Raw genomic sequence first — 22,535 nt, forward strand, 5'->3', positions numbered from 1 at the left:
GGGAGTATGGGGGAAGCCAAGACTTAAGGTGAGCCCAAGACAAATCACTATGACCAGTCACCTAGTTCCAGAGACTTCTTGTGGCTTTCCCACTAGAAGCCAATACCTCGAGTGCAAGCAGGATGCAGTCTTAGCAAGGCAAACCGACACCCAAAAGTGACTGTTGAAAATTAGTAACTCCTACCCCATGTGCTGTTTTATTATAAGTATTACTATTGTTATTGTCGTTATCTTAAGGAGGGCGCATCTGTGGTCTGAAAGCCAGATTTACGTCACCTTCCACCTTTCAAGTGTACTCCCTCTTTAAAAGTTTTATTCTACATGGGGAGCCACTGTAATCTGCCGATGGGGAAATTACAATTTCTGGCTTGTAGCCTCGGTGGCTAGAATAGCAGCCCCCTCAGGCTGGTCTGACCCACAGGCAGGTCAGCTGTGCATGCTGGGCTCCCCTGGTGTCAGTGGGAGAGGCCCAGCGTGAGTTGGGGTTGCCTTTAGGAAACAACGTGTTTCTCCGGACACAGGTTGGGTGGGGCTCTCCGGGAGAACATCTCACTTCTTCCACCCACCTTCCCAGGTCCCCAGAGCCTCTGGGACCTGCACAGCAGTGGCTCTGTTAGGAGTCTGGATGGTCACCTGGGACGCCCCAGAACCCCAGGGATGTAACCCCAGAGAATGCAGAAGGGCCTCAACCCAGAGGAACGTGGGCCCCAAGCTGGCCCTGCAGTTTTGCTTCTGCTTGGTCGGGGGCCTGGTGTGCTGTAAATAGATGAGCGAGCCTTTCGTTGGAAAGATCTGGAAATGGCTTCCTTCCTGTGGGAGGTATGGCCATCCGGGCTGAAGGTTCCCACCGCAGGTGAGGTCGCTCTGCCCCAGGCTCAAGGTGGCTTTGTGTTCTCGGTTGGTCAGCGCACGCCAAGCCTGGGAGATGGACAGGAACAGACCCTTGGGCAGCTGTGTTGTCCCTGCTGGAGCCCTGGAGGATTCTCCAGGCCTTGGTGTCTGAGCACCAGGCAGCATGCCCCTCCCGCCTGGGGAAGGCACTGCACCTGCTCTTCCGCCCACTCCTCATGAAAGACCCTGTTGCTTGCTTGTTCCCGGTCACACACTTCCTGCTGCTTCCCTCACTTGCCCTCCATTCTGCTTTCCTTCCATTGAGAAAGCAAAGGGGAAAGGGAAAGACTCCATATTACCACCCAACTCCCAGCGCTGTAAGCTCCTTAAACCCAAACAGGGTTGGAAGATCAGCCATCGAAGTTGCAGGGCAAGAATGTTGAGGCCTAAAAGACCAGCTAGCCCAACCCCTTTGACTGGGATGAAGAATTGGAGGACCAGAGAAGGAGAGGGCCTTGCCCCGGGGCTGCCAGCCGGTTAGAGGCAGAGCTGCGGCCAAACCCCAGCTGTTTTGAATCCTAATTGAGTGAAGCCATTGAAAAAGTTTTGCCTGTTTTCACTTTAAATATTTGAGACAAATATTAGAATTTTTTGATTAACATTATATTCAGACATTGGGTTAACTTTAAAAATAACTTCATGCTAAGCACTTGCATATGGGCATTTGGCTGGAAGACAGTGACTGCCTGGGGCAGATATCGCTATCCATCTCAGTTACAGAGGAGGAAGCTGAGGCGCTGAGAGCACTTGGCCGGTGGTAAGAGGCAGAGCTGGGATTCAAACTCAGGCAGTCTAGCTCGAGACCCTCTGCTGTTAATGGATTCTGTTCTCTATCCAAGGGGTTCCAACCTTTTGGTGTCTCTGGGCCCCACTGGAAGAAGAAGAGTTGTCCTGGGCCACACGTTAAATACATTGTGACATGTAATCACAAAAAAAAAATCTCATCATGTTTTAAGTAAATTTATGATTTTGTCTTCGCCCACATCCACAGCCATCCTGGGCTGCACGTGGCCCGCAGGCTGCAGGCTGGACACCCCTGCCTCTATCTGGCACATTCAGTGATTTTGGAAAGACACTCATAAAAGTCCACCTGTGAAAAGAACGTACAGTATGATTTTGTTCTCTTTTAAAGATATACATATGCCTAGAAAACAAATTGACATATAGTTACCAAAGTGTTGGTAGTGAGGACTTCCAAGTTGTGGGATTATGGTGATACTCTTTGTTCTTTGTGCTTCTCTGTAGCATTGAATATTATCTGGTAAGAAGGTATCATTTTCATCACTAGATAATTTTATGAGAAAGTCTGTTCATAGTGGTGAAATGCGTAAGGCCGTGTTCGGGGGACAACGCCATAGCTGCAGGGTTAGCTGTCTCTCGGGCTGGGCCGGGTACCTGGGCACCGGGAGAGGGGCCAGTCAGACACAGCGGCTGTGATTCAAGCAAGACCCAGAATGGACTTTGGAAATCACCCCTTTGGCAGAGGACCAGGTCTGTGTATAGACCTCCGGGCCAGGGCTCTTAACTCTGTGCTTTGGGGTTTCAGGTGACAATAGCATTTGGGGAGAGAAGCCCAGTTGGCAGCTAGGGTTCCAGGGCTACAGACGGAAGGGTTCAGGGGGTCCATGAGTTGGCAGCCTCTGGGGATAAGGGAGGGGGGCGTTGGGGGAAGGGTTCAGAGGATCCCCGCTGGAAGGCCACCTCCTTCTGGTCCCCGCTGCTTGGAGAAGGGTCCCCAGCAAAGAGTTCTGTCATGATGGGAGGTGGGGAGGGTGTGGGAACAGAAAGAGGCCCAGAGTTCCCGGGTTTAGGGAGGAAGGAGACTGGCCAGATGGTTTTTCTCAGCTCTGATCATCTAGCTCTGCTCTGTGGCCCTCGGAGCTTCTACCTTATGAAACTCTGAAGTGCCCTTGTTTCTCTCTTTGACAGAGACCACCTGGGAGCGTCCCAGCAGCTCTCCTGGGATTCCAGCCAGCCCTGGCACTCACAGGAGCTCTCTGCCTCCAACAGGTACTGTTCGCTTACCCCTTTGGGGCAGCTGGGAGGGGCCACACACCCACCTTCACAGGAAGGGTCAAGCCTGTGGGTCCTGGAGTCTGAAACCTGGCTGGTGATCTTATGCCTGGAGGGGTAGGAGGCCCCGCAAGCCTGTTGCCCCGCCTGGTGGCATTGCCCTGGTAGTGCTGACAGCAGCCTGGTAGCCCACCCTCACTCCTGCTCAGATGCTTAGGGAGAGGAGTCCGCTGGGTGAGGTGAGGCATCAGATCTCTTACCTGTCTCAGTGCAGGGACCTGAAGCAGGGACAGAGTTGCTCCACATGGTTCCCAAAGCCTTCAAGGAGTAGAAGTTAAAGGGAGCCAAATTTTTTTAGGGAAGCTTTCAGGCAGAACATTCTAGAAAGGAAATAGGATTCCTTGTGAGGGTATGAGTTTTCTGTCAGAAGACATATCAAAGGGAGGGAGTCGAGATAGATATTCCTGTAATAGGGGGGATGTTGCTACTATTAGGAAACATAGGGTTCTGAGATCCCAGGAGATCAGTTGTAAGTCACACCAGTAGGGAGAATGGCTTCTGATTTCTCGTGATTTAGGCCTTATTTTAAATGTCGCCTCCTCCAAGAAGCCTTCCCTGACCACTCAATTTAGCTCCTTCACCTAACACCTGGATCCCAGCTGTGTGCTGTCTCAGTGTCCTCAGAGAGTCATTCTCCAGTGTTTGCTTCCTGGTGGGGCGGGGGTGGGAGGGACTTGGCCTCTACTTTTCCTTTATGGAACCCTCAGTCCCGAGACAGAGCCTGGCCTCAGTGGGGAGTAAATGCACAGATGTCACCGCAGTCGCATGGTTTTCAACCGCATCTGTTGGTTTTCCACTTCAGGTGTCGACCTGGGTGATTGTGGGTATACCTGGGAATTTACATATTGGTAGCTCTGTACACGTGCAGTGGTTGTAGCTGGACAGAGGAGGGAGGCGCGCAGAAGGTGGGGAGTAGGGGGAGAAGCTCCTTCACCTTCATGGAATGCAAAGTCATCAGAGAGCTAATAGTTTACCTAGCACATCTCAGGTAATCAAAGGAAGAGCTAAAATAATACAAATAAATAAAAGAATAAAAACTAACTAGACTCTGAAACCCTGGATCAGGGGAAGGGAGGGCAGACGCAGAGAGAGTGGGCCTGACTCCCACCTACAGAGTGCGAGCCTTTTAGATCAGGGGTCCCCAACCCTGGACCACAGACCGGTGCTGGTCTGTGGTCTGTTAGGAACCGGGCCACACAGCAGGCGGGGAGCACCGGCAAGCAAGCGGACCTTCATCTGTATTTACATGTTTACAGCCACTCCCCATTGTTTGCGTTACTGCCCGGGCTCTGCCTTTTGTCAGATCAGCCAAGGCATTAGATTCTCATAGGAGCACAGACCGTGCTGTGAACGGCTCCTTCATGAGAATCTAACGCCTGATGATCTGAGGTAGAGCTGAGGCCGTGATGTGGGCGCTGGGCAGCGGCTGCAGATACAGGTTATCATGAGCAGAGAGGTTTGACTGCACAGAGACCATAATGAATCAATTGCTTGCAGACTCATATCAAAACCCTATCAGTGAGTGGCAAGTGACTATTAAGCTGCATCTGGTGGCAGGCAATAAAGGCACCCTGCCCATCCCCCCCACCAGCCCATGGAAAAGTTGTCCACAAAACCAATCCCTGGTGCCTAAAAGGCTGGGGACAGCTGTTTTAGATGTTCTCTACCACTGATGCATGAAGAAATCAAAGTGTTATCAAAGGACGTATTTAGGGATGTGAAGATCACCAGAGCTGAACTCAAAACCGAACTAGGGGATAGACCCACCTCTGGTGGAGCAGCTGAGGTGTGGGAGAGGGGGCGGGGGGGGTTCCCATGGCAAGTTCAGCTAGGCTTGTCTCACTTTTTATTTTATATATATATATATATATATATATATATATATATATATATATGTATATATATATATACTTTTGGTTTTTTAACTTAAAAAAAGATTAAAAGGCTTAACTTAAAAAAAGATTTTTTTTTTTTTTAAAAAAGGGATCGCCTAGTGGGGGAAGGAAATGGGGCATTGACTCCAGATTTCCTAGGGACAAGGCGAGTGCCGCATTATCAGCGACCAGATCGAGCCCCCAGAAACAGGCCCGTTCCCTCCTCCTAGCTGCTGTTTGACGACAGGCAGTCCCTGGCGTACTGACTTCTGTTTTGCTGTTTGTGTGTGTGTGTGTTTTAATAAGAGAAATGCTAGTGTGAGTGATGTGAGGTGTGGCCCTCTGTCCTGGCTGGCTCCGGGCCAGCCAGACACTGGAAGGAAACCAGCTGTCTCTTCCGGCCGTAGAGGTCCCCGGAGCAGGACAGGACAGGGACACGGGCAGCGGAAGCTTGGGCGTGGAGCGATGGTGGGTGTGAACTGCCACAGCCAGCCTTGCTGGCTGGTTAGGGAACCTGTCCTCTGAGTGGCAGGGATCACCTCCCTAAAGCCTGCCCTCCCCGAGGCTGTCCCCAGGCAGTGTCCTGTCCTTTTCCACTGTTTGTGGCATTTGGTCCCCAGAAGGGCGGCTGGGAGGCACTGGCTTAGACCCCCGGACCCTGCGAGGCCCAGGCATGACGCATGCCGGCCTTCACCCAATAAGCACCTAGGAGTCCTGTCTGTCCAGCACTGAGCTGGGTGTTGGGGCTCCAAGTGTGGCCAATAAAGGTGGGGAGATGGGCAGAGAGGGCCAGGTTCAGGGACGGGAACCGGTGAGGTGGCCAAGGTGTTAGATGTGTGGACACTGACATGCCCTCCACGGCTCCTGCCTCCTGAGGAGAAGTCTGGGGGGCCCAGGTCTATCAAGTTCTCTGCCAAAAAGGGCTTTGCAGCCCAGAGCAGCTGGAAACCTGCTTTACTCCCCTTTGGAGATGCACCATGCACGTCAGCGTTCTGAAGGCTCGGAGAAGGCTTGAAAGGAGACACCGGTCTCATTGGTGCTTCTGTCCCTTTGTTGGCAATATCCCCACCGTATCCACGAAAGATACATCTCCCAAGACTCCTAGTAAATGCCTGAAATCGGATATAGTACCAAATCCTATATATATACTATGATAAAGTGTAATTTGTAAATTAGGCCCAGTAAGAGATTAACAACAAAAACTAAAAATAACATAGAACAATTATAACAATGTACTGTTCTAAGAGTTACATGAATGTGGCATTATTACGTGAAGTAAGGGCTCCTTGAACACCAGCACGGCGGTACCATGACAGTGGTCTGACAGCCGCGCGGGCTCCTAAGTGACCACCGGAGCGGGGTGCGCACGCAGCCTGGAGACGCCGGACGGAGGGAGGATTCACACAGCAGGACAGGGCAAGATCTCCTCATGGTACCCAGAAAGTCAAGCAATTTAAAACTATGAGTTGTTTATTTCTGGAATTTTCCATTTAATGTTTTTGGATTGCAGTTGACCATGGGTAACTGAAACCGTGGACAACGGAACCGCAGTAAGGGGGGCTCCTGGAGGTGCTTGTTAAGCTTCTCGAGTGCAGCGGTCCTAACTCGGGGGACTCGGCCCAGCAGGGGACATTTGGCAATGCCGTCGTTTCTGCAGCCACCATTCAGGGGGAGTGGTGCAGGCATCCCGTGCGTGGGGGCGGGGGCACCGCCAGCCTCCTGCAGTGCCTAGGGCAGCACAGCCTCCCCCGCCCCCAGACGGTACCCAGCCCCAAACGCCGCCGGGGCCAGCGTGGAGAAGCGGGTTCTAGGGCCACTCACAACCCCGGGCCGGCAATGCTCAAGGGTCACCGGACGACAGGCCGTGACCGTGGAGATGAGGCGCGGCACAAGCCCTACAGAACCCCGTTCTTCGGTCCTGAGACCCACCTTTTGTTTTTTGTTTTTCCCCCACATTTGAATACAAGGCGGGGACAACAGTAGGTTTACTGTTGTGACCATGTGAAACACAGTGTTTATTCTTGTATTATTATTCATTCATTATTGTATTATTTTCCATACGAATGACTGTAAACCGCCTTTTGCCCTGCCCCTGTATCTTGGAAGTCAGGTGCGCCCTGCAATCCATGGTGTGTCCCAGTTGAACTGGAAGCATCTTTCTTTTCTTTCTTAATGTACTTAAAATAAGGGTGCGTCTCAGTCAGGGCCGTCTTGCATTTGCAAAGTTACAGCTTGTTAGGCGGGGCCTCACTCTGCCCATCCACAAACACAGGCCCGGAGGCCGGCCAGGGAGACGTTGCTCCCCACGGCCTCTGACGGTGATGCCCTCCCCCCCCCCCCGGCCTGGGCATGGATAGGCGCTGTCTCTCCATCCATCCACTCCCTGGGATGGAAGGGAAGGCGACCCACCAGGATCCAGGATAGTTTGACATCTTCCTTCATTTAGTTTTAATCTAAACCTCACAACTGAAGAAAAAAATTATAGCCACATGGGTTTTCTCTCTACAAGGGAGCACTGGGTTTTTTGCAGCCATTCTCTCTCTCATCCTGTTTTACAAGCAGCTTTCAGAAGATTGAATTTTATTGTGGGGAGAGAAATAGATTCAATGAAAACAGCAAGTAGCTTCCAAAGGGAGCCATCCCGTTCTCGTGGTCCTGTGGTTGCTGACCCCTCTCCTGGGGACCACTCAGGGCCCTGGATCTCAGCCCCTTTTGTTCGGCTTGTGCTTCCACAAGCACCAGTGTTGGCATTTCAAACCTTTTCATTCAAAAAATATGCCAGATGCTGTTCCCTGTGCTGGGGAGATGGCCACAGATAAGCCAGACCTGCGTGGTCCCTTCTCCCACGAACCACCATCCAGCAGGGGAGTGGGACAAACAAGCGCATGTGAGATATGTCAGATTTTCTTTGTATTTCCAGTGCAAGGGACGAAAGTAGGGCAGAGGGCCTGCCGGGCCAGGGAAGGTGCCAGTGCGGAGGTGCCAGTGCCAGGGACACTTTGAAGAGAACGAGAGGTGTAGGCGTGTGGGGTGGCGGAATGTTCTGGGCCAGGGTACAACTAGTGCAAAGGCCCTGGGGCAGGAGTGATCTGGGCGTGTTTGAGAACAGAGCAGGCGACGGAAGCAGGTGCTGGGATGTCACTCGGAACGTGGGTCAGTGTGGGGGTGAAAGCAGCCCTCAGCGGACATGCCTTGCCTTCATGAGGAGCTGCCTCCCTGAAGCAGCCAGCAGCCCGGGGCTCTGTCAAGACTGCTCTAGGTTTCCCTGACGGGGGCTGGGACGCTTACCTGCAAGGTAGGCTGGGGAGGGAGTGAGGGCGATGTGGGAAACTCAGCCACGGTGATTGACCACGGACACCCGATAGGGTTGCTCCTGAAGAACCTGGAAAATTAGGGCAGGAGGAATGTGAGTGAGAACCACAAGTTTGCCCAGCCAAGCTGAGGCCCCGCCCCTTCATGGACGGGGGCGGGGCGGGGGGATGGAGGGGGGTTCAGGGGATAGGCGCGGAAGGCCATCGGCTCCGTTTTACTTGAGCTGAGGCATCGTGAGCTTCCAGAGTGGGCCACCTACAGACAGGGTGCGGGAAGCACGTCTATCCAAGTTAATGGGGCAGCAGGCGGGGAAGTGGGGCTGAGCCCTCGCCCAGGGCACCCCCAAACCTGATTCTACTCTCCAAACGGGGGCGGGGGGGACAGCAGGGTCCACGCTGGGCTGCTGGGCCGGGGACACCCCCTCTGACATCCATTTTCGCTGGAGCTGTGGGAGCTGTGTTCATCGGCAGCCTTGGCTGGAGACAGTTCCCGCTGGCCCTTCCGGGAGAAGTCCGCAGGAGTAAAGTTTAAACCCAAACAGAATCCCTAAGGCGCTATTAGGTAACCACTGTGAATGGTAAAAGCCGTCTTTGGGCTGGTTTAATATGCAGTGTGGAAGTCGTGATTTATAGGGGGCGAAATGGTAGCAGGCAGGGGGAAAGGAAATGCGAGTGAACCGGCGGTTCCGGACGCTTCGCGTGGGAGTCCCTGGGCAGGAGGAGGGCCGCGTAGAGCCGAGCGCCCAGGGAGCTGCCTGCGGTGACGGCAATGTCCTGCGTCTGCGCTGCGCAATGCGGAGCCGCTGCGCACAGGCGGTTAATGGGTACTGGAAATGAGACCAGTGTCCCCGAGGAACTGAATTTTTAACTTAATTTAAATACCTTTTTTATTTGGGGATAATTTTAGATTTCCAGAAACATTGTAAAGACAGTACAGAGAACTCTCGTATACCCTTTACTAAGCTTCCCCTAATGTTAACGTCTTACATAATAACATGGTACATTTGTCAAAACAAAGAAGGGAACATTGTACATTAGTATTAAGGAAATTAGGTTTTATTTGATTTCACCAGTTTTTCCAGTATTGTTCTTTTTCTGTTCTAGGATCCAGTCCTGGATACCATACTGCATTTAGTTTTTATTTAATTTTTTTAATCCTCACCCAAGGATATGTTTATTGATTTTAGAGAAATGGGGCGGGGGGAGAGAGATCGGTTGCCTTCTGTATGTGCCCCAACTAGGGATCGAAACTGCAACCTAGGTATGTGCCCTGACCAGAAATTGAACCCACAACCTTTTGCTGTACACAATGATGCTCTGATCAGCTAAGCCACCAAGCCAGGGTTTATTCAATTTTTTAGAATTTAAATGGCCACCTGTGGCCAGCAGCTACTTGACCAGACTGGGCAGGTGTGGAGAGTGAATTCCTTTCTGAGCTTCTGGGCCTGGGATGTGCCTTAAACTTGCATTTGTGTGTGTATGTGGTTTAAGATGGAGGAAATCTATCTTTTATTGAGTTTCCCTTGGGAGGGAGGGGGTTGTCAGGAAACCTGGGTTCAGGTTCTGACTTCGCCCAGTCTAGACACTTAAGCGCACTGAGGGATGGATCACCCTCGGGTAGACAGCCTGCCTCCTGCTGTCCCGGGGAAGCCACATCAAGGGGGCCTGGAAAGAGCCTGCCTTTGAACCTGTGGAGCCAGCCAGGAGTGCGCCAACAAGCAGTGCGCTTCTCCTGAGCAGAGGGCCCCTGGGAAAGGGGCTCCAGAACCAGGGCCCCTCCTGTACCGCCCTTTCTCCGCTAGACCAGGAAGCCCTGAACACCGGTGCTCTCCCACAGGGGAGCAAAGCCGGCCTCGCTCTGCGGAACCGGTGCTGCCAGGCCTGCAGGCCCGCCCACGCTGGCCTGGGGAGGGCCCCGGCTCCCCCCTGGGGAGGGGCTTGCATGGTTCTTAAGAGAAACAGTGTTCTCCCCACCAAGGCCCCAGGGGACCTCAGAAAGGCCGGTTTAATCTTTGATGGCCCAGGAAAAGCCCCAGGTTATAACAATTCACAACCACAGGGACAGATGAATGCATTGTGAGTTTTGTTGTGTGGAGTACAGTTTAATCTTAGACAACCTGGGGAGACAGTGAGGACCGAGTGGCCAGATAGATATTTCCAGCCCAGAGGCTGTAAATGGGAAACTGCTCCTCTAAACAGGCCAGGCCAGGCCAGGCGCTGCGTACACCTGAGAAGGTGAATGTGATGCTGGAAGAGCAACTTCCAGGGCCTTCCTGGGTGTGGTCCTGGGTGTGGTGGGGGCTGTGGGGGACGCGGGGACTGTGCCTTCAGGGATGGGAGCACACAGCTGGCCGCTGTGCTTGCCTGACTGCAAAACCTGCCTTCTGACCGCTGCCGTTGCGATTCCCCAAGTGGGGCCGTGGTGTTCTGCCCAAAACAGAGCCTGCGCCCCTCTGAGCGTAGGAATAGTGCCAGTAGTGGCCTCGTTTGAGGTTCAGAGCACAGCAGCATATTCTAAAAGGCCTGCTGTACACAAATGAATTTAAATCTGAATCATGGGGGCATTTGTCCCCACCTCTTTGGATCCTTTACCTTCACTGCTTATCGTCGTAACAAACATCCTGCAGAATGGGGTTGCGTGTCACCGCAGGGAAGTGTTCTGTTCCACCGTGTTGAACATGGGATGGGAGGGAGGGTGGCAGGGAAGAGATTCCAGGAACAAGGCTCCTGGGCGCCCAGGGGTCATAACCTTGGGAGAGAAGTTCCCGTATTTATTCCCGAGAGAAGGGAGATTGCGCCAGACCTGAAGGAGGCAAGAGGGGGTGTCCAGGGATGATTTTCTTGCTTGGAAAAGTACATCTTCTCTTTAGGGAGCAGGGACCTAAGCAGGGGGCTCAGAGGGTGGGGCTGGGAGGTGCAGGTCAGCCGCCGGGACCCCACGGTGATGGTGCACCCTGGGCAGCAGAAGTCCCTGGCCCATGTCTCTTGCTTTGTGCGTCTCTTAACAACCCATCCTATGTTTCTCTTTTGTTTTTAACCACTTCCCCCTTCTTCCACCCCTGAAGACCTCCTTCTCCCTTCTGCCCAAACATATATCCCCTGCACTCATTATACTTCTCCCAGGCTCTCTCTCGGTCTGTGTGTGTAATTACCCACAAAGAGGAATCAAATGTGAGCTGGTGTGTGTTTACATTTGTATCTGAAGTTACTAAAGTTACTAGATAGAGCTTCTTGTTCCCTCTTCTTCAAAACAGCTAATTTGGCATTTTACATTTCTTCTTGTATCCCTAACCCAATTATGTTCCTTATGGTTACAAGCGATCTTCGACCAATTTTATTTTATCCACCAAGCGCCCACTCTGGCCTCACTAGTTTTGTCTCTAACCCTTGGTAACGCCACAGGACTGGGCGTGCCAATTCGGAGGGCTCGTGGGTGAGCCCTGACTGCCCAGTCCCCGCTCACCGCCGTCCTGAATGTGCCTGCGACTGAGTGAAATGCAGCGAGACAGGGCGTCAGAGGGGAGCTGCTGTGTGGGGAGAAATGGTTGAATGGAAAATTATTTTTTCTTTCCCAGTAATTGTTTTGACATGAGCAGTAATTAGCCAACAGCTGACAGCCCAGAACTGAAGCGAGAACAAGACCATGGATTGGGGAGGAATGCCCTGTGCGAGACAGTCCAAGGCCGCCGTCAACGCGCGGGCCGGGAGCCTGGGGACGCTGGACGTGGGGGAAAGGAAGCAGCGGGCTGGCCAAGGGTGCGCCTGAGGTGCTGTGAAGGGCGTAAGGAGAGGTCAGAGGGCAGAGCTGGGGACAGCCTGGGTTTACAGGGATCCCGCTCCATCAGAGGTAGTGACCGATTCCAAACTAAGGCCTGCTCAGGTAAGAGCATCGTGTTTTATTGTCCTGGTCCCACGGAGTGCAGGCTCTGCTTTTGTCGTCATGGGTGGCTTTTAGGATGAGGGTAGTGCGGGAGCTGTGTGACAAGCTGGGAAACGCATGGCATCTTTCCATGCTGCGGCGCCGCTTGTGCCTCAGGTACGTCCGCGTTGAGTGTTTGAATGGGTTTGCCCACCCAGCTGTCTGGGTCCAGGGCCTGTTGGAGGCAGGCCATTTCCGAAGGCTTTACTCATTCTAGTGGCCTTTGAAACTGTTGTGATGACTTGAATCTAGGGAAGGTTTTGTATTTATTAGAGAGATTATAAATCCTATGCTCCTGCACTGAAAAAATATCTACTGTGTTGGTTATGCTTATGTTTTCTTTCTAGTTCCCAGGTTGAGCGTTTGTGTTCTCTTTCACTTTCAAATGACACCGCTGATCTGCCTGTTTTATTGCTGTGACCACCCCTTCCCCGCAAAACACGCGGAGAACCAGCCAGGGCTGTTAATGTTACCCTGTCTCCTAACTCATGAACTTCTGTTGCCGTATTTATATGTCTTCCTCATGTTTTCCTTTGGTTTATTTCATTGGTTTTTGAATTTTTTTCTAAATCTTAAAATGGAATGTTTACTTCATTTATTTTTATTTGTCCTTGGCTTTGGTAATGGAATAATTAAGGGTATATAGATTTTCCTCCAAATATCATTCAGGCTTTGTCCCATTTGTTTTTGTTATGTTCTTTCTCATTATCTCCTAAATATTGTTTAATTATTGTTTTAAATTTCTCTTTGACCTGAGATTATTTATCAGGGCATTTTCTTACATTTCTAAACACTTGGGAGTTGCGGGGATGGGGACTTGTGTCTCTGTTCTGTTATTATTGATATCTACTTTTATTACTTTCTGCTCAAAGAATGTGGCTTGTGTTCTTTATGCCCTTTGCAATTTATCAATGCTTTATTTGTGGCTTAAGTTTGCCCAAATTTTTCTTCTCAGTATTCTGTGGCTTCTTGGCTAAAGATATTATCTTTGTTTGGGGGGTATTATGTTTCATACACCTAATTCAATCAGCTCTTTAAATTAAATTACTGAGATTTTCCACAGCCGCACGTTTGTCCTCTAGTCAGCCATCGGCTGGAAGCGGGGCATGAGTCTCTTCTCAAGTCTGCTGGTCTCTTCAGGTTCTCCAGCCTGGGCGTTCTTTCCAAGCCAGTGCCATGCTGCATGATGAGGAACGTTCCTCGAATGTTCTGCCTTCCGTTGGGGTTGTATTTAACATCAGTCTAATGTCCTTGGTGCCATAGCTTCTGCCAATATGAGTAGACTTTCCTTGCCTACCACCCACCCCACCCCGGGCATGGCATTCTCTGAAGCTCTTGGAATCCTGGTCCCCTCTTTACCTGGGGACTCCTAGGTAGTGTCAGCGTTTGACCGGCTGCCTGAGGGGCAAGTTAAAACAGGACTGCGGCTGCCCACGTGGGGTTGGTTTATTTCTTGTTGCTTCCCAAGCCACCGCAGCGGGGGCCACGCCTGTGCTCACCCATCTTCAGGAGTGTAGGGCCGACCTTGCAGGTCAGGGAGCAGCCCAGCTGCCCACAGGAGTCTGCTGGGTGTGGCCCTGTTCACGGGTGGCCCTGGAGTGTTCACTGCAAGCAGTGCAGGTGGGGGCACCCCCAGCATGAGGAAGGATCCCCGTGAGTAGCCTTCGTCACCCCATTGCCTGCCTCCCGCGCAGGCCGCTCCAGATGAGTAGGGGCTGCTGACTCCTAAGCGTTCTTCCCTGTTCCTGCCACACCGCAGAGCTCGCTCCACACAGCTGTGGTCCGGACGTCGGCTCATTCCTCTGTCTCTGGTCCGACCTGCGCAATGTGTGCATTGTAACCCTTTTTCCAGCAGGCTTTCTTGGTCTCCCGTGATCATGCAGCCTTGGGGATCAAGGAGATTAGATTCAGGAGCAAGGCAGTAAATCTCCCTCTCTTTTTTCAGGAAGTCCTTTAAAATTTACAGATCCATTTTGCAAGTATTGTCTCGTTCGATTTTCATACCCACAAAGTAGGCTTGGCGACTGCGTAGGCTTATCCCCCTCTATGGACCCGGAAGCCGAGGCTCACTAAGGAGGAGCCGCGCCCCGAGCTCACCACGGCACCCTGAGAGCAGCGCTGCCTTTGGGAGCTGAGAACACACGGCCGTGCTGCGCACTCCTGACGTCAGGGCAGATGGCGGCAGGGCTGCAGGTCGGCTCTGCCCCCGCCCGTCTGTTAGGTCACATGGGAAGCGCAAGTGAATGTCCCAGGGGTAGAATTTTAGAGCCTTGAATTTCTTTCCTTCCTTAACCTTGAGACAACCGACTCAAGAAGGATGTCCTATGATCACCCTGATATTAATTGGCTAAGACAGTTGTCATGGAAACCGGTAAACAGTCCTCTTTCCATTATAGTTATATCACACAGGGACAGTGAGGGTGCAGAGGGTCTCAGAGAGGAGTTGGCAGGGGGGCATTACAGGAAGGTGCTGGTGGGACCTTCTGACTCCAGAGAGAGAGACTGGACCCTTGATCTGCACCAGGGACCACAATCGATGTGACATTTTCAGTGCTGGCCATCAGCTTATCATGGCCTCCCCTCTTATAAGCACATTCCTTTTCCTCTCTGGTTCACAAGGAAACTTGGTTGTCCAAAGTCCAGTAATGGGGGCTGGGGACTAGGGGGATGCTCTCAATCTCTGTCCATACGGGCGAGATGCTGGGAAGTGGTCCCAGCCGCGCGGTAGGAGAAGGGGCTGCAGTTGCGGAAGGCCAGAGGTGCCCGTCTGTGGCCAGCGCAGCCTCTCAGCGGTGTTTCTGTCCCCGCAGTGAATGGATACCACGCATCGGGGACCCCAGCACACCCTCCCGAGACTGCCCACATGAGTGTCCGCAAATCCACCGGCGAGTCCCAGGTAAGGGGGCCTGTTACCAGAGGTTGGGGTGGACATGGATACAGGATCGGGGAGTTTTCGCTAAAATGGGCACATCATGGCGGAGAGGCTGGCTACAGACAGCCCACTGGTGCCCTGAGTAGCTGGCCGCTCTGGGTCAGCCCGGTGCACCATTACAGTTTGCTTGGTTTCCTCTGGAAGTTGGGGGTGGTTTGGCGGGGGGATGGTGATGGGCGTGTAGACGCTGTCAGGACCGGGGTTTCCCGCCTGCTGTCTGGGTTCCTGATGCAGAGGCTCGGTTTCCCATGACTTTAAGAACACAGACGAGGCCAGGCCATTTTCCTTTTCTGCATGTTCCCTTCCTGCCCAGACCTCACCCAGAATGGAATTTTGTAAAGTGTTTGATCGCATTCAGTAATCTAGCGTGGAGACAGCTGCAGGCTGAGAGAAACAGGAGTAAATCTTAAGATTCCCCAAACTGCTTTTGCACCAATCGTCTCAGCGGACACTTGTGCAAACACATGGGGCAGGCGGCAGGACCGTTCCTCTGTCACAGAGGAGGTCACCGAGGCCCAGACTGGTTAAGTGAGTCGCGCAGTTTGACATGATCACTAGGCGGTCAGACTGGACTCAGGGTTCTCAGTGGCGTTAAGCTGCGTCCAGGGGACTGCAGACCAGTCTTACTTGGCCTGTCCGTAAATTATCTATAGGCATTCTCAGTGAAGCCTCCAAACGCCATCAACCCTGTCTGGGAATTAAAATGCCAGGCCCCAGGGTGATGGTGGTCCTGGTGAGGATGCTGATGATGACGACCACGACAACAGATGCTTCTTAGCAACAACGAGTGCGTGCCGGTCACTGAAAGGAAGACCGTGGGGTCTGTCACTATGGCCAGCTCCAATGGGACGCTTAGCTTGAACACAGGCAAGAGCATTTGTTTTCAGAAACGTAATTACATTGTTGTCTTAGGACACTGAGCGCTGGGCTCAGGGTCAGTTCCGTTAAAACCCTGGGAAAGAATTTGGACATTCTTGTGGGCCAAGGCTCCTTGGACTCAAGACTCACCAAGCCTCCTATTAGAATGCAGATTCTGGCTCAGGAGGCCTAGGCAGGCGCCTGCGGTTCTGTGTGTCCAGCCGGCACCCAGGCGATGCTGCTGATGGGGGGACGCACCTCGGGCAGCGAGGGTCTGGGCGCAGTCGATGGTGCACACACGTGCAGGTGTGTCCCCTTCGGTCCCCTGCTCAGGGCTCACGTCAGGGCCCTGGCCTTGTCGGGTCCTGCCCAGCCCCCGGCTAGCCTCCTCCATGCAGCCTCTGGCAGTCTGTTTGACATGAAGCTCATCTACCACCTGACTGCGGAATGTCTTCTGAAGACATCAGCCTAAGTTCTGCTGTGGTTTATCAACAACTGGAAAAGCTGGGGCTGCCCTGGGCATCATCAGGAAGAATGTTGGACATAATCTCCCTGCCCCCCCATCATTCTTCCCTCCTTCCCTAATAGAACCTGGCTCCCCCGCCCCCAATACTACAGAGTTGTTACTCAACCATTTAAAACAAAACGTGTACTGGCAACAACCTTCTCAGAAGCCACTGGACGTTCTGTGCCTTAAGACTTTAGCCCAGGAATCTCCCTTCCAGCATCTGTCCTTAGGGTGTACCCAGGGATTCTGATCTGCGTGCGAAGCAGTTCACTCAAGCAATATAGGCAGCACTGGACCCAACCTAACCATCCGGCAACAGGGGATGCACAAGGTGGATTATGGCACCGAACACCCCGCCCACTGGTGACAGCAGGCAGTCATTAAGAAAGCTTCCTTCTGAAGAAAATTTATAATTTAGGGAAATGCTGGGAACATGATAGTGAGTGGAAAAAGCAGAACCCAGACTGCATACAGAGTCGGTGTTATGTGGGGGCAGGAGGTCTGTAGATGTGGGAGGACAAATAACTGGAAGAAAAGTAAACCAGGCATGGAGGGTGGTTCAGTCCGCATCGGAGACTGTGGTTCTCCATTGGGACATTTGTCAGTGTTTGGGGACCTTTTGACTGTCACAGCTGGGGTGAGGGTCCTGCTGGCTTGTAGCTAGTAGGGGTCAGTGACGTTCCTAACCACCCCACAGCGCTCGGAGCAGCCCCGCCCCCACAGGCTTACCCAGTTTGAAAAGATGGATGGTGCTGAGGTTGAGAAACCTTGGTCTTGGTCACGTTCATTTCCTTTATACTTTTCATTATTTTTCAAATTTCCTGCAATGAGCACATTTTACTTTTACAGAAGGCAGGTAGAATAAGCGTTAAGAAAAAAGAAGGAGTTAGAAGTGCGGCGCTGGTAGTTAGGGATGCAGTGAGGGCCCGCTCCGGAGACCCAGGCCTGTGCAGGACACAACCGTGCAGAAACAGTGGAGGTTTTGGATGATAATGTTGACGATTGTATCCTCAAAGTGCCAAGAACAAATAATGCAGTACATGGAGAGAGCAAATATGCGAAGGTGCGCAGATTCCCAGAACTGTTGCGTAAGGTAGAATGGCGTTCTCTCAGGCAGAGCAGGCTGTCCGCAAAGGTGCGAGAGCCCAGGCATGGAAATAGAAGAAGGTTTGGTATTTACAGAGAGCGCTAGCAACAGACCACCCCAAAGGATATACGGCGCTCTTCCGCCTGCGTGTTATTTACCCACACAATCCCAGGCTGTCTGTTATAATTAATAACCGTTATGACTTAATATTTGAAGAGTGAATGAAGGAGCAAATGAACACATGGCTATTTGCCATGCAGGGTGGGAGTGGACAAAGTAGCTTGTTCAAACCCACTTTGTGTTTCCTGCTCCTTGGTAGCTGCCTCTCTTTCAACAAGCTCATCAGGAACATTACATTGTTGAGGGGTGGTGGGGGTGAGGAGTATACCTAATCTTTATGGAAACCCGAAGCGTGTCCCCACTCTGCTCTGTCATGGGCAGGACTGATGGCTGGGTGTCCAGCAGCCCCAGGACGCCTGCCCCTCCTTCTCCCAGCCTTGGTGGAGGCTCGGCCTGCACAGGGGGTGGCGATCTGGCGCCACCCAGTGGAAGTCTTCAGGTCTGCAGCCCGGGCAGGCTGCCTGGGTACTGGACCAGTGGGGCCCACCTGATTGGAGAGGCAGAGGAATCAAAAGCTGAAAGTCTGGCTGGCCTTTGGAGAAGCACATCCTCGCCTGTCCTCTGCCTGCCTGGATTCCCGGGGAGAAGGGGAGCGCTGTGGTGGTGGGGACCCTGTCAGATCCCTTAGCAAGGTGTGAGGAAGGCAAGGGACCTGCCCACCAGTGCCCAGGCCCTTTTGTGACCCACCTTTCAATTGCCCTGGCTTCCCTTGAACTTCCCCCCAAGGAAGACACAGGAGAAGGCAAAGGGAGTGGGACGAAGGGCTTGGAAACTTAAGGGACCCATGGAGAGTAGGGTTTGAGGTAGAGGAAGAGGTGAAATACTGAGCGCTCATCTACTTAACCCTCTCTGCCCCGCCCCCCTTCAATAACACATGTTCTGTTGAGCGTGACCTTTTTTGCCAGGCACTGAGTCATGGATAGACATAGTCCCTGCCCTGATGGAGGCTTATAGCCAGTGCTGAGAAAGGCAGGAGGTAAATGACTATTTCATGTCAGCGGTGGTAACAGCTGGAGGGAGGGTGTGCCACACGGCCCTGGCAGGGTGGCGGGTGGCGGGGAGTAGGAGTGGGGATGTCGGGGAAGACCCCTTTAGGAAAGATACTTAAGCTAAGACTGGAAAGGAGCAAGGGCTCAGGTTGGCAAACAGGAGAAACGGCATTGCAGGTGCAGGGAACAGCAGATGTGGGTGCTCAGAGGCAGGAAGGAGAGCCATGATTTCAGAGGGTCCCCAGAGCCCGAGCCGGGCTGTGGGTCACTAACTCAGCAGGTGTGGGGAGGGTGCAAGGCGAGGCTGGAAGCACCACACAGGCCTGTGGTGGGGAGCTCCGGTTTTGTCCGAGCAGTGCCGGGGAGTCTCTGAGAGGTCTCATCCTGTACCCTGCCCGCCCCGGGCCAGGAGACGGGCTGGGGAAGACAGGCAGAGTGGGGCTTGCAGAAGCAGCCGTGAGGGCCCACCCCCACCCCGACCCCGCGGCCACCCACCAGGCACGGCCTTCGCCACTCTCCTCGCTGCGCAGTGACCTCAGAGCAGCCCAGGCGAGGTGGGGAAGCCAGGCTGGGGGCATTTTTAAAAAGGGAAGGAGAAAAACTTTCTGGAATCATTGGCAGAGGATATTCAAAAGAAAAAAAGAAAAAAACACTTTTATTATGGACATGTGTGAACATTTTGAGAAGTAGAAGGAATACTATAATAAAGGACCATGGACCAATCCTTTCACTTCAACAATTATTCAGCCAGTCTCATTTCATTTATATTCCCAGTCCTTGCCCCTGACCGCCTCCCCACCCCCCACCCCCGGGTCATTTTAAAAGCAAATTCCTGACACATTGCAGTTTTAGCTGTAAACGTTTTATAATGTATCCAAAGGGGAAGACATAACCACAATACCGTTAGCACACTTAAGAAAACATTAATTCAGTAATACCGTCTAATACACACAATCCATATTTCCAACTCCCCAGATGCCCTCAAAATGACTGTTGTAGCTGCTTTTCTCCCCCATCCAGGGTCCATTCACATTGCACACATTGGTGCATTGGTTGCTTTATCTCTCTAGTTTCTCTCTCTTTTTACAACATCTTTATTGAGATATCATTTACATAGCATGCAGTTCACCCATTTCAAGTGAACGACTCAGTGGTTTTTAGGATCGTCACGACGTTGCGCCGTCTTCGTCACAATCAATTTTGGAATATTTCCATCACCCAGAAGGGAATTTCCCTAAGCCTTAGGCAGCCACGGGTTGACTCGCTCTCCCTGTCCGGCTGCCTGTTCTGGATGCACAATGCGAACGGCATCGTACCACGTGTGCTCCTTTGTGCCTGGTCCCCTCTGCTTAGCGTACCGGGTCAGCCCTTCATTTTATTTTTATTGCCAAATAATATTCCATGGCATGGATTTACAGTTTTATTCTAAATTATCACATCAGTGCCTTTTCATCTTGACGGTAATTGCTACCCATCTGTTCTTTTGTCTTTCCTCATACTGACTTTTTGGGGTAAGAGTCCCAGTCTGTTGTCCTGTAGAAGGATCTACAGTCTTGGTCTGATCGTTTTCTTTTGCTTAGACCCGGGTCCAGCCACTTGGCCGAGAGTCCGCCTGGGGCCGGTTGAGCGCATCTCGCCGTGTGTCTGGAGCCACACACTCCCAGGTTACCCGCCCGCTGGGTGATGCAGAGTTTGAGCTCTTGCTTGATGGGGTGATGACCAGATGTCTCCTTCACAGGGGCGGCTTTTGGCTTTTTAATTTGTCAACAATAGGTGGGGTGATAGGGTGAGGTATGTCCCTATCCTCGTCCCTAACAGTTGGTCTCTTCACTGAGTGGTCTGAGCACCCTTGACAATCGTGGCCTGAATCCGTATTGACATTGGGGTTTGCACATGGCGATTTTCTAATTCTTTATCCACCGTCAATGGGCATTTTCCTGTAAAGGATGCTGCCCCCCTCCACCCCCACTTCTGGAGTTCATCACTTGTAGTCATTTTTACATTCATGCTCAAATTGTTCCAAATTTGGCTTGTGGGAGCCCCTTTAAAGTGGCTTCTGTCTCCTTTCATTATATCACATCATTTTAACACTTTTTTACCTCCCAGAACAGTAAGATGTTCCAGGCCCACCCAACATTGGGAAGCAGCTGTTTCTCAGGGAGCCTGAGCTCCTCCCAGCAGGGGATAGTATTCAGAAACCAACTTCCAGCTCCTAGGTGGTCCCACTGGGGCTGAGGCGTCCTTCCTTCTGGGCCTTTCAGTGGAGTGCTGCAGGGTGTGTGTGCGCGTGCATGCGTGTGCACTATACATGTGCATGCATGTGCCATGTTTATATGTCTATGTGTATGACATTGGAACCATAGGCACAGGTCATCAGCAGCAAAGACAGAGACCGCCCCTCCAAACCTGTGATCCCCCGCTCAGCGCTGGCTGGAGCAGCACCACTAGCAGGGCAGAGACGGGAAGGTGCCCCCACACTTAGAATGTGCCCCCCTCACCATTACTTGCACTTCTGCCTCGGCCCAAGTAATAGGGAGGAGGGTGGCCTCTGTGCCCAGTGTCATTCCACAGAGCCTCAGACACAGTGATTCCAAAGTCAGTGTTTGTGGGTGACAGCGACCTTTCTTGACCCCAGGTGCAGAGAGACCTGGAAAATGAGAGATCGTCTCACACTGGAGAGATGGCAGGGGACAGAGGAAGGAGTTACCCAGGCTGGGCTTCCCATACCCTCTCTTTTTCTTGCCTTGTGGCCCTGGACAGGTCCGCTTGCTTCCGCCAGCCTCAGGCCCACCACCTGCGAAATGGAGATGGCGCCACTGGACCTGCCGGTGCTGTGAGGGGGGTTAAACGGGGCTCAGCATGTCCAGTGCTGAGCCTGATGCCTGGGAGGCAGTCACCGGGTGGCAGCGCTTGCTCCCTGTCCTAGTCCCCCTCCTGGTCCCCCTCCTCGCTGCGAGCAGCCATAGCATCAACACGCAGACCCGAAGGCTGTTGCCGAGGCTGCCAGAGCACAGGCTGCCCTTCCTGGGGGGCCGGAGTGGGAACGTGCTGGGGGCGCGGCGGGGGTGACATGTCAGCGACAGGAAGACTCCTGCAAACTGCAGAACCCTCCCCCCAAGACCCGCCTTCTGCCTTCGCCCTCCTTGCACAGTTGGCCCCTGAGGAACACGGGCGGGAGGGGCGGGCTTTGGGACTCGAGCCCTGCAGAGTCACAAATCTATGTATAGCTTTTGAGTCCCCAATAACTTGACTACAGCCCCTCGGTATCTGTGGGGGGTTGGTTCCAGGAACCCCAATGGACACCAAAGGCTGCACATATGCAAGTGCCATAAATAAAATGGACATACAGCCCACGCTCTGTATTCATGCATTTCCCAGGTGTGGACGGAAAATACGCACAGGTTGAGTTTGAGGATGTGAAACTGGATCTGGAGGGCTGACTGTACATTTGTTGAAAAAACACTTCACATACAGGTGGGCCGTGCAGCTCCAATCCATGTCGTTCGGGGGTCAAGTGGATCTGCTCGGCCAGTGCGTCTGTGTGGATGAACCTTCGAGAGCTCGGCACCTGGCTCTTTGTCTTGGAGAGTGGCACCTGAGCTCATGCCAGGCAGCCTCTGTCTGCCTTCCCCCAGGGCAGTTCAGTTCCCACAACTGCGCTAGGACAGAACCAATGACCCGGGAGTGTCGGGGAGTTTGGGGGGGTGGACGTGCACTGGATGAGCAGATGCATCAACAACATTGGCCGAAGCTATCATTGGTCCCCAGCCTGCCCGTGCCTGGATCCTGTTAGGGCTGCGAGGGGGGCTGCCGGAAGTTAGGGGAGCGCCAATGAAGTGACAGAACGTAGACCAGCAGGTCTCCAGGAGAGGTCCCCAGACTCTGTATCAGAGGCGCTGGCCTGCCCCAGGCCCCCTAGATCAGAAGCTCTGGGGGACGTGGCTGGGACGCGATGTGGGGCACATTCCTCAGT

The 22,535-nt window shown here is 52.8% G+C and overlaps 1 protein-coding gene across 4 annotated transcripts in view; it reads left to right on the top strand.

Annotated features, from left to right (window-relative positions):
• Positions 1-22,535, top strand: part of GAS7 (growth arrest specific 7) — a 202,444-nt gene that overhangs the window by 146,830 nt on the left and 33,079 nt on the right. For all 4 annotated transcript variants that reach the window (XM_054571246.1, XM_054571248.1, XM_054571249.1 and 1 more), the window contains exons 3-4: positions 2,821-2,901; positions 14,879-14,964. In XM_054571246.1, the coding sequence (XP_054427221.1) occupies positions 2,821-2,901; positions 14,879-14,964 (167 nt within the window). The remainder of the gene's footprint in view (positions 1-2,820; positions 2,902-14,878; positions 14,965-22,535) is intronic.

Source organism: Pteronotus mesoamericanus, unplaced genomic scaffold (assembly GCF_021234165.1).
Source record: "Pteronotus mesoamericanus isolate MK-2021 breed Mesoamerican mustached bat unplaced genomic scaffold, CSHL_Meso_final contig_22, whole genome shotgun sequence".
Taxonomy (NCBI): Eukaryota; Metazoa; Chordata; class Mammalia; order Chiroptera; family Mormoopidae; genus Pteronotus; species Pteronotus mesoamericanus.